At 40.3% G+C, this 16,327-nt stretch overlaps 1 protein-coding gene across 7 annotated transcripts in view; it reads left to right on the top strand.

Annotated features, from left to right (window-relative positions):
• The first annotated feature begins 7,738 nt into the window (after positions 1-7,738).
• SUSD1 (sushi domain containing 1) overlaps positions 7,739-16,327 on the top strand; it is a 46,354-nt gene continuing 37,765 nt past the window's right edge. For 5 of the 7 annotated variants that reach the window (XR_012042091.1, XM_072859194.1, XM_072859192.1 and 2 more), the window contains exons 1-6: positions 7,739-7,880; positions 9,770-9,901; positions 11,143-11,298; positions 11,963-12,115; positions 13,445-13,621; positions 16,103-16,282. Coding sequence is in view for 6 of the 7 variants with exons in the window: in XM_072859194.1 (XP_072715295.1) it covers positions 7,799-7,880; positions 9,770-9,901; positions 11,143-11,298; positions 11,963-12,115; positions 13,445-13,621; positions 16,103-16,282 (880 nt within the window). In the remaining variant the exon portion in view is untranslated. The remainder of the gene's footprint in view (positions 7,881-9,769; positions 9,902-11,142; positions 11,299-11,962; positions 12,116-13,444; positions 13,622-16,102; positions 16,283-16,327) is intronic. The other 2 variants (XM_072859198.1, XM_072859196.1) reach the window with 1 other exon arrangement.

The following is a 16,327-nucleotide window of genomic DNA, read 5'->3' as shown; positions in this document are numbered from 1 at the left end:
CTTGCCTGGGATATCTCAGTCACTTATTGTCTCATGTAATCTAATAGGAAAATTGCTGATAATTTTGCAGATCAATTGCATAGAAACAATGGGCTTGATTAAGATGCTGAATGCAAGCTGAGAAATCCTGCTGACTAATCTTGATCTTTTCCCTTTCAAAGTCTAGGATCCAATCTAAACAACTACACTGCTGAACTTAAATACATGTAATTTCTCACTTACTCTCCCAATGATGGGACTGTACCTTCAGCCTAACTTTAAAACACCCCATGGTGTTTTAAAGACTGGAAGGAAGTGTAAAATCACTTACATGGATCTTAATGCTATGTTAATGCACAGTGTTATATTATTAAGATGGTTATAAATTGGGATATTTGATTTATGTAGCTATATAATGTCACAGATGAAATAGTTGTACTTCAAATGGGTATGAAATAAAAAATTCTGTAGTTGTAATTAGACAGTGAGTTGATGTAGTACATAGCAAGAAAAAAATACTCAGCCTAGTGCAGGACTAAATAGGCAGTCATCATTTAGTTCCCACAAACTTACATTATCTCAAGTTCTTCTGGTGGATAGAAAGTTCTCCAAGAAGGCAGAAAGAGGATTAAGTGTGGGAGTAGCTCATTAACTACTCATTAGAGATGCATAGTAACCATATGTTACCCACATCAAGGTTTGTTGTGGTGAGAGAGAGAGAGGGTTTTTATCTGTTTGTTGGTTTTCTATACATTTTTCTAGGTAAAGATTATATTTTTGTATGGACATTTTTTTGCCTACAGATTTAAAGGTTACGACTGACTGCATTGTAAGACAAACCTGGATTTCTTTCGTAGATTAATCTATGGGTATTTTGTGGATTTAGACAAGTTTCATTTGTCTCAGTTTTCCTCTTTGTAATACTATCACAGGAGTTTTGAGAGGAATATTTCACGTGATCAAAAACAATTGCAATGCCTCTTCTGCAACTCTAAAGTTTATTTTAATTACAAGGTCAGAAAAGTAGTCTAGGAAAAGTAGTTACTGATGCATCAGATACTTCTTGACTGCCTTGTCCGGGTTAATTTTGGGGCAATATTCTAGAATGCAAGTTGGCCATGCATTCCTCAGGAAATAAGCTACAACAAATTTAAAACATGCCCAAAATTTTGATTCTAGGTCTTAAATATTTATATAGGTCCAAGTGTTCACTTTATGCGTAGTGCATAAGTGCACTTTAGAATCATAAGTGTAGAAGGATCACTAAGTAGAAGTGAAAGTTGAGCTGTTTTGAGTAAAAATTTTTCTGTTGTTGGTTTGAGTAAAAAATATGCTCAGAAATCTGGATTGCCAAGGTTTGGAAAAGTTGCTGTTTAAGAAAGGCTATGCTGGACAAATCTGTAATTCAGAGACCGTTAGAAAAGCACAGTTAATATGCACTATATTTTAATTTCATTATAACTGACAATGAAAAGCTCAGGTTGTTGTTAAGGGGTGCTTTTTCTATACAAAGAGGAAAAAAAAGAACTATAAAGGCAGAGCAGGTTATTTCTGAATTTCATGATTTACAAGATGTAGCTATTTTTCCTTAGGCACCAGATAAGTTAAAACCTATAGATGTTTCTACACTTCTAATACACAGATGTCTCTGAGTGTTTTTCTGTCAGCAATGCTTTGTTTTTTCAAACATTTCACCATAACACTGATCACAACTAAGGAATAGCTAAGGTTCAAATACATTTTCCCTGTTTCCTAGCTATTGTGCCATCTACAGTGACACTTCTCTGCCTAAATTTTCAGATTAAAGCAGGGATGATTAAATTTAAAGAACAGGTTCATTTTGGAAATATCTTAATTCGGAAATGTTTTAATATTTGGAAATATTTTAATCCTAGACAGTGCTTTAAAAAAATCTCTCTAAAAGTCAACAAGTATTTGTATCAAATACTTGTGTTTTTATGGTTTGACAGGTAGTGTCCCAAAGCCAGTACATACAAAAATGCATTTTCATGCACAAACCCTTTATCAGAGACGTACAGTAATCTCCCTAACTTTGGGTCCACATAAAATGGAACAATTGACAACTCTAGTTGTGTGAGACTTTTCCTCCAAATTTTTAGGACACTTTAGAATGTGAACACCTATCCCCAAAATACTTTCTTTTGCTTTTCTAGAGAAGTTTCCATCATCTTTAAGCATATCTCTGATCCCTAATTTTTATTTAGGTCTTATTGACTAACACATACCCTGTTCCTGGTGGGAAGAAGCAGGTAGTAGGCAAAATCCCAGTAAAGGTCAATGATTTTGTCATTTAGCTACTGCATTTTTGTGGTGCAAGAACAGATGTTCAGTACTAGACAGAATTCAACCTTAAATTACTGTGGCAAGTAGTGTCTTATTACCAATCAATTTCTGGGTAGCAGTATTACTGATAGTCTTGAAGAGTCTTGTGGGAATGTTGTAAACTATTTGAAGATAAACAGGGCTGTCAGCTTTGCAATTAATATAAGAAAAAAAAGACTAGGTGACCTTTTATTTCTCTAAAAATGTCAATCTTATGTCTTTACTACGATTTATGACAACATACGAATGTCATCACCCAAGGTTTCTTTCTCTTCTGATTGCCAGTAAATGTAGAAATAATACAGTTATACCTAATTGAATTTTGAAAGACCAAAGAGCAGAGCTTGTGCTGTTTTTGCAACCAAACAAAAGCACTCTGTCTTTGCATGCCAAAAATGAATGCATAATGTTATGAATCTGAAATCCAGCTCACCCTGCTGGCTTTGTGTTCCCAGACTCTAAAAATACAGTAACATGAGGTGCTTTCTAATTGAGGTAACAGTTTCTTTAAACGGGATAAACAGCATGTGACAGCTGAGTTGCTTACAAAACAACTCAGGGAGTGAAGGTCAAGGTATTTACTATGAAAGTTTTGGTTATTAGATTCTTCCCCTCTTCTTTCCCACTACAAAGTGTTGATGCAAATATGAGATTTCCAGGTGACAAAATACAGTTGGTCCATAGGGAAAAAGCCATGGGAAAAGAATCCCCAGCTGCCTGAACAGCTTGAGGAGAACTGTTTGGTTTATAGTCTCTAGTCAATATTTGGTTTTCTCTTCTCATAAGACGTGTTTTTGGAATTTTTTATTTTCATAGATAATAAAGTTTAACAAGTTGCCATATTTCCCATCTAATGATTATAGCACTTCTAGACTGATCTTGCCTCAAAATATAGCAAAGGTAGTGGTGAGAGAAGGGTAATACAGTCAGTGGGATTTGGTTTTCTTCCTGTACCTATCGAAGAAATTATCATTAATTGTTGCCTTAGCTATTAGTTGTTATAAAGTTTTGTGGAGCTGTGATAGTAAGGCCAGCACTCCTGTGGATGAGCTCAGGGAGCCTGGCAGAGAAGGAAGCATTAAGCTCGTTGCCCAGTTCTTTCTCTTCTGATTTTAGCAGGTATTCTAGGATCAGAAAGGAAATGATGTCTGCTCATCTATCTGGAGTTAAGAAAATCACAACACGGCTTTTTTTTTTTTTTTTTTTATAATGTACGGAGGGGGTGCTGTTACTCCTTTTTTCCTCCTTTACTTCTCCTTTGTGACTCTCTGCCTCTCTCCTCTTAACTATTGCCTTCAGTCAGCATAGCCCTCAAAATAATGGCACAGCTTGTGTATAACAGCAGGGAAAAATCAGAAGCAATGACTAGTCAGCAGCCTTCTCACATGATATTCCAAGGTCTAGCAGCATTAGGACGCTGCCCCATAAACTGATTGACGCTAAGTCCTTGTGGTTTAAAAAAAAGTTGGGGCAGACTGTAGTGACATCAAAGCTTCTATCAGAGACGTTTTACACTGCATCATCTCAGACCCGCTTTTATGGTATTAAGCCTCAACACACCTATGTGGGAGTATTATCCCAGTTTTGCAACTAAGTGGGAGGGAGAAGCCAAGAGAGGCAGAAAGGAGTTATCTTATCAAAGGTCACAGTGACTTTGTGGCAAAGCTCAGTTTGGGCTCCTACTCCTATGCTAAAACCCACAGATAGCAGCCCTTTTGCTCTGTAGAGCTGCTTTTCTGATTAGCAGCAACTGTCAGCAGGCTTTATCACCTACCATGCTCTTGCTCTGAGACGTATATGGCATGCTCTGATGTCTGTTTCATCCAAGACCTATCCTCCAGGGAAATTGTACAGAAACATTCAATATTTAAGTTTCAAATTCAGGTATCTCTCCCTCTAATTCTTTTGCAGAAATCCCATTTCTTTTTTTCATCTTGACTTCATTTGTCAGGAGTTGGGACAGTGGCATAGGGGCACCTGAGGGTCCAGACAGAAATGCTGCAAATATCTTGAGTGGTAATATGCCCTTCACAGCAAAATTCATTACAAGAGAATGCTTTTCTTCTGCGCAATATTTACTGAAGCATTTTCATTAGAAGCTGAAGAGGGTCAGCCAATTTTTCAGTTATTTCTGCTTCAACAATTGCTGTTGCTTATTCTGGAAATTAAGTGGATAACCAGAAACCAGTTATTAATCTGATTCATTTTAAACAGGCAAGAGAGGCAGAATTCAGATGGAAGGAACCTTCCATCAAGTTACAGTTACTCTTTCCATTGCCAGCTGGAAAGAAGTGCTTTATAGCAAGCTGTTCGAGAATGCAACTGCATTATGAATAGCTGAGTGATCTGTTAACAAGGATGAATTACATTTATTCAGTCTGGCCAACGATGTTTGCTATGTTTTTAAAAATCTGTTTGCTGAAAGAGCCATTAGTATCAAATATTTTTTCTTTATGTATCAGAATAAGTAGTGTAATCCATGCCAAACATCCCTACAAAAAGAATGTGATTTAGATGACATAGTGACATTCACTGTCTGCAAAGGAGACAGAACAAATACAGACGGCTGTGGAGATGTTGAATCCTGCTTGCCTTTCTGATTTTCAATTATCTCCATTTAGACAGCTGCAAGGAAAAACTGCACAGGAAGCTTCCAAGTGCCTCTGGATGAATTCAATTACTTTCACCATCACAACTGTTTTCTTATCACAAAGAAGAGCAATGGAAGCAAATACTGGTACAGATGCCTTCTGGGTAGTGAGATTTAATGCTATTAGGGACAAAGGAAACATAGTAATTACAAACTAGGTCCTTTAAGTTTGACAGTGAGAAGATTAAAAACCTTATCCTATCCAGAACAGAAAATCTATGTGGATATTATCCTATATTTTCATTAGACAGATTTTTGTATGAAATAAGCTAAATTTGCCTAAGCTGTAAGGATCAGCACTTTGGGACATTGATCTGTCTTATCCTCCCAAATCTTCAATTGTCTTTCTAAATAAATTAGCTCAAGACTTGGGCAGGTGACCTCAGAGCAGAAGTGATCTATGACTCGTTCTAGTGGCTGATTCAAACCTGGGTCCAGACCATGAAGGCTGTTGGGAGTCTGTTGTGAGCCGAACAAAGAATTAATTTAACTAAAAGTTAAGTTGAACCTTAGATTACCATTTTCAGATTACAAAGAGAGTGAAGTACTGGAACAGATTGCTTGGGAATGCTGTGAATTCTACATCACTGTCACTATAAAGAGCAGGTTAGACAAGTACGTCAGGAATCATTTATGTAGAGTTGATCTGGTCGTAGAGCAGAAAAACAGAATAGATGACCTCTCAACATCCTTTTGACACTTATTTCCTATGACTGTGCTTTGAATTTAGATATGCAAACAACGCACATATAATTCAAAGTAGCCTTTGTGTGTAGTTTAATTATTCGGTACTGAAGTATGTCTTAAACAGCAATCAATTGGCTGTTTAAGACATTCTAGACTGGACAAACAAAGAGGTTTGTTCCAGTCTAGGTCCTGTATTTTCTTCAACAGATACACTTACTTGTTACTTTGTTTAAAGAATGTTTATATTACATTTTTTAACTTGTTCTCCTTGTAAGTATAATGATATACTCCTATTTCTTCAGGCTTGCTGCCAAAAATATTTTCCTGTTTGCTGTGTGAGGTGTTTGTAATTATAAAGAGTTGCTCCCACTACTTTTTATGAAAACAACAGTAGAAATGGCAGTGATTAGTGGGTCTGCAACTTGGTGGGCTGCTAAGGGAGAGAAAAAATATCATTTCCAAACAATTTTTAGTATGTTGTGCAGAACAATTCCTCTCTAAATCATTTTTTATAGTGATAAACTACTTACCACCATTGAGAATGCACACCTCCAATTTCAGGACTTTAAGATAGAAATATGCAGTACTGGCATCTGTAGCACGTTATTCCAAAAGCAGGGTTGCTTGTGATGTAACTGGCCACTGCTGGAGAATCAAGTCACTTTGTGACTTGGTCAAGATGAGTAAGGGTAGCCAAAGCTGATTAAAATGTATACATGCTGAAGTAGGCAGAATGGTAATTAACAAACACTGGAACAGACCAACTTACATAAACAAAAGTAAATCGATAAAGCTGATTGATGGTTTTATGAAACTGAGTTCTGTTTCCATTGAAATCAGACACAGATTGTTTGGTCTTTGTCGTTATGACACAGCAGACACAGCCGTGAAACATCAGGTTATGTTACTTAAATGCAGTCATAATGGAGGACTAGACTGTGTCAGCAGTAAAGGGCATTGATGTAAAGCCAACATAGCACATAAGCAAAACCTCTCCAGGAAGCTCATTCGAGCACATCAAAGATACCTAAATCTACCTTTGTGTTAGGCTTCCGTAACACATCTCCTTGGCACTCCTCTATTGTAGTTGTGGTAAGTGGGCAACTACATTTGTAGATAAATTTGTAGAGTGTATGCAGCTGTCTAAAATTCAGGCTCGCAGACCTGAATGAGGACCACGAGCTGCAGGAAGATTACCATTCTTCTACAGCAGAAAACTCTTCAAGCAGCGCTGCTGGTACTGATTAAAAACGATGTTTTGGGATTCACCTGTACTGCGGCGAAGGCCTACAATGAGAAAGCGTTACTTAATTTCAAGTACCAAGGGCTGGTGGTGTACAGTTACACAATTTTCATACGTTTGTAGAACTGATGTGCCAACTTCAGGCACGCTTGCAGACGGGTCCAGCACAGCCATCGAGCAGCTCCCTCTTGCGCATAGGGCACACGGGCCCCTTCCAGACGCGGGGCTGTGGCATGGCCCCAGTGAGCCGAGGACCTGCCGGTGGCCGCCGTTCCTCAACAACATCAACCAGGTGGTGACGCTCAGTGCCACCAACGTCAACCAGAACGTGCTGCTCGGCCCCGTTTGCTGCAGGGGCAGGAGGACCCCACCGCAGGCACGCAGGGAGCAGCACCGCGGCCATGTACAAACAGGTGGAACTTTCCAGTCGCCTTTCCCAGGAATTGCAAATAACCCTTCCCTCCACTTCTCTCCCCACCCCCGGGGTGAGGGCCGGCCGCTACAGGCAGCGAGAGCCCTTATCAGCTCTGCCACTCGCCTGGCCGGGGCAGAGGCAGTGTCCTGGGGAAGGAAAGGGGTTGTGCCAGGGAAGAGAACAAAAAAAAAGGAAGAAAAGAGAGCGTTTGCGGGCAAAGGCTCTTCGGCCGAGGGAGGAAAGGGGCCTCGCTGAGGGGAAAGCCGGGGGGGCCCCGAGGCCGCGGCGGCGATAAGGGCCGCCCGCGGTTGCCCCCGCCCCGCCGGGAGGCAGGCGCTAGGGGCAGCGCGACGCCCTCACCCCGGGGGCCGCGGCCTTTCGCCCTGCCCTCGGGCTGCCCTCCCGCCCTCCACCCCGCGGGGAGGATGCGGAGGCACCGGGGCCGCGCAGCACCCAGGGGCGCGCAGGCGGCGGCGGGGACATGAGCTCGGGGGGCGGCCGGGCCCTGGGGCCGCTCCTGCTGCTGCTGCTGGCGCTGCTGCAGTGCGCGGGGCGGCGGCGGGGTAAGTGCGGCCCCTCCCCGAGCCCCCCGGCCCGGCCTCGCTCCGCTCGCTCTGGGCCGCGGCGGGGCCTCGGGCCGTGAGGGCGGCGCCCTTCGGCCGAGGCGGGGAAGGCGCGAAGGGGCCGGAGGCCGCGGGAGGAGGGGAGCGCGGCGGGAGCATTGTGGCCTGGCGGCGGGTGCCCGCCCCAGCGGGACGTCGGGGGCCCGGCGGTGGCGGCGGAGGCAGGGCTCGGTGGGCGCGGGGTGGCGGCAGCCCACGGGGCGCCCTGTTTCACACCGGCTGGGGCGTCTCCTCGGGCCCGGTGAGGGCTGTGGTGGCAGCGGCCTCGTGCGCCGGCCGGGCGAGAGGGCCTGGCCCGGGCGGGAGCCGCGCCTGAGGGAGCGTCTGGGTAGGACTGAAACCATGAGGTGACTTTAGTGCCGGCGTGAAAAACTGTGTGTTACTAAGGAGAAATACGGCGTGAAGTTTCAACTGTAGTCGTAAGGGCTGGGGGGAGACCGTTTTTTATCTCCCGGAGTGGCAGTCTGAGGAGGAGGCTCCCATATCTTATCAGAAGGTTGAGGCATCATGAGAAAGTTCTTACGGTGGCAGTTTTTAAATTTAATTTTCTGATTTACATGGGCTGCCATTGCGTGCTGACAGTTTTTGTTTTCTGTTCTTATTAGGAACGCGCACACAAAAGTTTATAAAAGCATTGAGAATTAGGAGTAGGAATCTGTGATGCTTTCCACGAGTCTTAAGGCACTCGGAAATGCACTGTGAGTAAAAGTGAAACACTGTGCCTGTGCGAGGGCAGTTTTATCACACTGATAAATTTGGTGTGTAAAAAAAGCCGGCTGGAGTGTGCAGCTGCCTTCTCCTTACCGTTACAGCTACGTGTTTAGACACCATGTAAAGGCATGCAGAATTTTGTCAGAGCTGCTATATACACAGTGAGATTTGTATTCTGTAAGAACCACACCATCCTTATCAATCTTAGCTGTCTTAGAAGAGTAAAAAATTCCATACTGCTATGTCCAGCATCATGAGGCAACATCAGCTTGTGTGGTATTAGTTATTTCTTTAAAAATGTAAAAGGGTTTAAGCATATACGTGCTTTGTCTGCATTCAAGCCGTCCATTCTGAGGTTTATCATTTGGAAAGCCAGTGCATGTGTGAAGATAACGAAAAGAGCTTACAAAAAATGGAGAGAAATGCACATAATGCACTAAAAGTATGAATATCAATAACGGAGTAAGTTCATCTTTTATTCTAGTTTCATGCGTATTAATAGGCCTATCAAATTATAGTAAATTAGGTTGTGTGTCATACACTGCTAAACTACTTCTGATACAAATGCATTTCTAAAATGACTTTACTAAAAGTAATTTTCCTGCTGGCAGCAGTCTCAACATCGTTTTTATGAATAGCATTTATACCATATACATGTTGATGATACAAGATACAAATAGATTGATAAATAGCCCAAATACCTATGTGTAAATAATAGAAAAAAAGTAATAGAATAAATGAGGAAAGACAAAAGGGAAAGAAAATGCATATGGGGGGAAGATTAATAATATTGGATAGAGCTATTTATTATATGTCTTGTAAGCCTTGCTAACTGCTGAAAAGCTGTTTTGTTAAAGAACAGATGGATGGAGAAAACTGTTCAGTGTAGTTATTTTGTTTATTCCTTTCTGCTTATTTTTTTATCTTTGGTCTCTGAATACTATGGCTGTGCTTTTCCTGCAAGTTTTAAGATGAGGTGGGAGGAGATGGGCTTTTATTCTATGTGTTTTAATCTGGATTTTATCTCCACTTTAAATTCTGTGCCAGTTACCCATACCAGACCACCTTTATGGTCCTTTAAAAAAAAAAAAAAAAATTGCGTCTTTTTGTTCTTAAAGCAATTGTGAACAGATCAGTTCCAGATGTCTGTGCAACTTGCCACATTCATGCTACATGTCATCAAATTGAAGGAAAAAGTGTCTGCATCTGTAACTATGGATTTGTAGGCAATGGAAGAACCCATTGTCAAGGTAGGCTGCCTGTTTGTAAAATGGCAAGAAACTGTGTGCATTCCTAAAATGTTCTTTCTTGAGTAGTATTACTGAATTCAAAACACGGTAAGAGCTTTGTCATTTTCTGGCAGAATTTCCAAAACCTGGAATATGTGTGGATTGTTTTTCCTTTTTTTTTTTTTCTTTTTTAATGGCTAGCCATGAGCTATACTTCACTTGTACTTGATGTAAGTATTGTTTTGTGCTTAGTTGCTCAGCTATTTTATTCAGTTTCTGCTATATAATGAAGGATTTAAATTAATTGTGTCTTAGAAAATGTGGGGTTTTATCAAACATTTAGTTTTTAAATATAATGTATTGGAATGGTTGATTTAATTTTTTTTTATACTAGCTTCAGCAAAAAAAATTAAATATGGTGGGCTTCACTTTATTATTCTTATCAACATGTGTGCCGTTGAACTGAAAACTCTACAATAAAACTGACAATTAAAATCAGTGCTTTTTTGCTGATTTTTCCAGTTATCTCAGATTACTGGGTAACTAAAAGTTAATTTCATAACTTGAAGGTCTGTTCTTAATAACAGTGTGCATATATACACAGATTTCTTAAGTGTAAATGTTTGTTACATGAAAAGTGTTGTTCAGCATTGTTTTATTACTGTAGTTGAGAATATCCTTTTAATACTATCTCATATGTGACAAATCAATATATGAATCAAAGGATGATGTCAAATGCTGTGTCTGAGTGTATGTAACAGTTTACTGTTGCTTAAAGGGGAAGGTCCTCCACCTCCCATCTGTTCCTCTCCTATCTCTTTCCCTTGCTTCGCAAGCACTGGCACCCCCTGGGCCCTGCACAGAGTTCACTTATCTCGTTATTGTGGGAGAGGATGAGCTGCATATTTTGCTATGTTAATTCTCTGCCAGTTGGGTGAGTTGGGTCAGAGCAGCACAAGCTCCATCAAGTGCTGCAGCCAGTGCGTGCTGTAAGGACGAGCAGAAGCGGAGAGCAGGGCCCTCTGGTTTCAACAGCTCTTAGTCAACTCAGGCTGCGTCATGAAACTTTGTTCGCAGTTTCATCTGGGGACAACAGCCTCCGTTGGTCTAAATACTCCACAGTTTACTAGCAGTGTTTACATCCCAAATAAATTAGAAGGAAAAACAGTAAGGGGAAGTCTGGTTACACAAGAATGAGTGAGGAGGGAAGGATATTCTACTTTTCTTAATCTCTCTCTGATGTGTTTTAAATGTGCTGACAGATAAAGATGAATGTCAGATTGGAGCCAGCAAGATCTGTGGAAATCATACACTGTGTCATAATACACATGGAAGTTTTTACTGTGTTTGCCTTGATGGGTTCCGAGCCTCCAACAACAACAAGACATTTATTCCCAATGATGGCACGAACTGTACAGGTAGACATCACAAAGAATCTTGACCAGCAGGAGTCCAGAACTTAATTTTCTACTGCACAAGTCTTTTTTTCCTGTCACTTTAGAACTTGCTTTCTAAAACTATATCGGAACACTTTCTGTTGTGGATGCAAACACTTACTTGACATCTAGGTTCTAACAGCTATGGATTAGTTCCATTTTTGTATTCTTTGCTGTGTTACAAGTCATTGCTTCAAAGTCAGATTCAAGCAATAATCCTTCCAGAAAAAGAAACTAAATTTAAGAAAATAAGATGATACTTACCTTTCCCCCAGAATGTCGTATTTGTGTTTAGTGTAGAAAATTAGCCAGTTCCTTGTTACAGTAATGAACTGTTGTAACTGATTAAGATATTTGCACATACGGGATTTTTCTGGGATTGTTGTAGCAGGAGATAACATTGGAAACTATTTCTCAAGTAAAACAGAAACACTTTAAAGATAGCTAGCTACAAAATTGAGAGTCTCCTCCTTCCGGATGCTTGAACACCAGGCAATGATAAGCTCCTTTGTTTCCCAGAAAAGCCATCAGAAGCTACATAGAGCCCTTTATGGAATGCTGTATTTGTTTAAAGCTTGGGTCCTACATTAATTAATTAAAAAAACACCCTATTACCAAGTGCATGTATTTTTCTCTGAATTTTTAGATATAGATGAATGTGAGGAATCTGGGCTGTGTGGTCGCAATGCAAGATGCGTGAATACTGAAGGGAGCTACAAGTGTTACTGCAATGATGGTTATAAATTAGAAAATGGAGAACATTCTTTTCATCCAGATGAGAACGTAGTTTCATGCAAAGGTGAGAGATGCTGTTGGGTGCTTTGGATGGTGTTCTTGCTAGCAGATAAAATCAGATCTTACGTGATACAGTAGTACCTACTCTGACCTGTGATTTTAAGTCTACAGGACTTTGTGGACTTTGCCTGCTGTATGATTTTTTTCTTCGTGGGTTCACTTTGTTCCAATGATGTCGGGATGGTAGAGTTGACACCGGATATGTTTTCTACAGGCTCTCAGCAGTGGTTCAGGTGTGCAGGGTCAGAGAAGCTTAATAATGCCATGAAGGTGATGTAGTTAGTTTCTGAGTAGGAAGGAAGTGTGGTATAATCCACTTGCTTATATATCACACTACATGAAGGGGAAGGGAAGAGAGGATAAATAGCTGGTAGGAGAGGTCAGATGAATGAAACGAGCCTAGGGGAGATGAATAATAAAATAATAGTTTAGCTCTTTATTACATACTGTGCCACCTGCATAAATAAGCTGTTCTGTTTATCTTGCCATTAAAAAAACCCAACATTCAATTTGAAACCATTCCTCCTTTCCTCTCTAGTGTAGATTTTCACAGATGCAAAGTGATAGCAGTGTAAGCTGTAGCTGTCAGAGTATGTAATGAACCCAGGCATCCCAGGAGGAAGGAACTGTCTCGATTATATCCAGCTCTCATTTCTGAATTATTGCAAGAACCGTCAGTAAAGCTCACTGCCTGTAGTTCATCCAGTGTTTCCAACTGGAGTGCTCCACTTCATTTTACCAGAATTGCTGATAACCCTGCTTATTTAACCAGCTTCCTCCTCCACATGCTGTGGTAAAGTAGGATGTCTGTACTGACTGTGTTGCTTGCAGAGTTGGACAAGGGAGCCCTGTCAAGCAGCTGTGCTGAAGGAATATAGCTTTTGTAGGGAGGCTGGTTCAGTAAGATGGAGGAATTGAGGGGCAGACCATTTAATTTCAGCCTGTCCTCAGTGCTTCACCTTTCTCATGCACAGGGAAATAAAGCTGTGCATTGGGGCCTGATACTTTCCTCTGGTGTTGAAGCATCATTCAGCCATTGCTGTGAGGAGACTGGCACATGCAAAGCACCATTGCATTGCAGTGTCTCCTCTTTGGTGTTGTGAATGGCTGCAGCTATATGTTAATAAAGATGCAGCTCAATACCTGGATCACTGTGTTCCTCCAACCATGGCCAGTACAACTCTTAACTCTAATCTTCTACGGGTTTGGTGACCCCTCAGATTCATCAGATTGGGTGTAATTTGTGATGTGACCATCCAGTTCAGCTCATCTTAAAGTGGTCATGTGTTGTGATTTTTGTACTGTGAGATCTTTTAAACCAATCTCTTTGCAGAAATTGGATGTGGTTCCCCTCCTGAAATGAAGCATGGCTACATTGTGGGGAACTACAGCTTGCTACCAGGAAGTACGGTTCATTATGAATGTAGAGAAGGGTTTTACAGCAACGAGAGAAAGTTCTCATATTGCACTGCAAATGAAACTTGGGAACCTGCCACCTTAAGCTGTAAAGGTGAAAAGAGTCTTAAATCTTTCTTAAATTCTTCATTAAGGGGGTTTATGCATGGGGAAGTGTGTTTGTGAAAGACAGATTGAGACTGTTTTCTCAATCCAAAGGATAATTTTTCAAGATCTGGCTATTTGCAAAAAAAGAAGAAAAGAAAAAGACAGGATATAAAATTGTGCCACCTCTTCTTGTTAGTGCTATGTCTTTTTCGATGCTGGTCCTTGCATTTTTACAGACACTGCGATGTGTCCTTGTGCCTGTGAACCAAGGCCTAGACAACAACTAGATTTCTGTAGCATTTCTTGGGAGAGGCCACTGAGTTGGAAGACATCAGTGACCTCTCATGAAAAGAATAATTTTTCTGACAGCTTGTGAAGTTTTTTCCAAAGGTTGACTGTAGATGCAGAAGAGAGGCATCATACCACCCGTCATCTCTGGATAGTCTTCACGATTTTAAGACCATTTGTACATGAGCAAATGCTTTCACATCTCTGAATTGTAAAGTTCTCCATGAGCATCTTTAAACCTTCCACTTGTTTGGGTGTTCTAATTGCCCATTCTGTTGAAATATTACTGCTTACAAGTGCAGGATTTTGTGTTCCTGTGAGTAGTTAGAAAGTCTGTATATTAGTTAAATGACACTTGAAGTGCTAGCTAACAGAAGCTACACTGTGTATAACAATTCTGCAGGGGAGAATTTTCATCCTGAAAATTACCACTTAGAGAGGAGAGTTTCTTCTCTCAAAATACAAAAGCCCTCTTGTTTTCTAATTCTTTCCTGTTTTCTTTTTTCATTCTTTTTTTTTTCCTTTGAGAGTGGATAGAGATGTAATGTTTCTATGTGTGTCTATGGGAAGTGAATAAATTACAATAAGGATGCTAAATCAGTGTGGTTGGGAAAAGTGAAATATTAAATATCACTAGAAAATTTGTAAGAAAGAAAAGATAAAACAATTTAATTCTAAATTATTGGCATAAAAAATAAAACAATTGAAATAACATTTTTCACAAAAAATAAATAGAGGGCAATGAATTTGAAAACAAAAATGAAGTGCCCAAAGTCTCAAGGGGTCCCTAAAGAAAGCTTGTGGAATGCAATCTTTGTGAGTTGTTGTTACATTTGGTTTTTATTAATATTTTTCAGTAATTGCTTTTTCATGTGACTTTTTAATTTCTACAATCAAAACAGTAGGTCAGGTTGGAGTTTCTGAGCACATTTCATGTTTAATTGAAATAAAATATATCAAACACCAAGAAACAGCCCATGAGTCTGAAATGACAAACTTATTTCCCCTTTGTTTTGCAAGCTCTTTTCCTGGATTTCAGTTAGGACTTCTCTTTTTGTAAAACCGGCAAGTCTGTTTTGTTTTTTTTTTTAATATTAGTAAAGGCACCTTTAAGTAATTCTTTAAACTCTGAGAGTTTTCCTGATAAGTCTTCATGACTTATTTAAGAATTTCTCCTGGCCAGATGTAATGTCTTCTTTTTCAGGAAAATCAGTAAGTTTGTCTTTTATCTTCCTTCCTGTGGTAATTTAGGTTATTTATATAGTCATGATGAAACTGGCCATTGAAGGTAGATCAAACTTGGTAAGATGTATGACCTAACATCAGGGTACTGTAAGTGGAACAGATCCTCTTTTTTTTATTTAATTGTAAGTGTGTGGATGTAATGGTGTCTTTGAAGAGTATAGCTTCCCTTGAATATTAATTAAAAAATTGTCTTGAGATGAAAAGTCAGATAGTCTAATGTGAAGATGTGATGTACATGAAGAGGTGTAGTTAAACTGTTGAATATGAGTGTTGTGTCATGCTAATATGAAAGCCTTTTAGATGGTTGCTTACCTTTGAAAATGGACATTGTATCAAACAAATTGGGTTTTGTGCTACTTGACTTCTTTGTTTTACGCATTTGTAAATGACAACTCAGCATTTTTGTGAATAGAGCAACTATTGCAATGCATTTTGAACCATGTGGTCTCTTGCTTTAACAGGGTGCTTTTGTATTGTATGTTGTAACCTTTTCTATGGTTTTGCATTTCTCTGGTCCTGTGCACTTTCAAAAATTTTCCTTCCTAAAGGCAGTTTCTGCTCATCTGCCTCCCTCTGACTGTTGCTGACTACAAACAGCATAGAACCAGCTTGCCACCTGTAACCAGGTTTGTAAAAGCAGAAGAATCTTAAAGATTAAAAGAAACCAGGACACTTTCTGTATGCTAGCAGCTAGGCTGAGGAAGGAGTCACAGATTTAGCATGCCATACTGAGAGAAAGGCAGAGAGAAGTAATTTTATTTGGAAGCAGCTCTGGAGTAGCTACAGCACTCTCAGTCGTGGTGGGGATGTCACAGAGAACATGAAGGAGTGTTGGATCACCACAGGAGAAGAGGGTTCCTTGATAATGATGAAAGAAATACTCATGGCAGTGCAGCTGTCATTACTTCTGCTGCTTGACTAACAAGTTTATCTTCCTCTTTCTTCCTCTCCGTAGGTGTGGATTGTGGGGTTCCACCTTCTGTTTTAAATGCACATCCAGCATCTGTAAATGGGACCACATATGGAAGTGAAGTTACTTACAGTTGTCTTCATGGTTACTTTATTGCAAGCGGCAATCAGACTGCAGTCTGCAATGCCAAAGGACAATGGGATGGTACTGATTTGGTGTGCAAAGGTAAATTAAATCTGCCTTCAGATTTATTTAGCATAGGATACCGTT

The sequence above is a fragment of the Ciconia boyciana genome, chromosome 4 (genome assembly GCF_034638445.1).
Source record: "Ciconia boyciana chromosome 4, ASM3463844v1, whole genome shotgun sequence".
Classification (NCBI taxonomy): Eukaryota; Metazoa; Chordata; class Aves; order Ciconiiformes; family Ciconiidae; genus Ciconia; species Ciconia boyciana.
The sequence above is the reverse complement of the archived record's forward strand: the minus strand, read 5'-3'. Positions and strand labels throughout refer to the sequence as shown.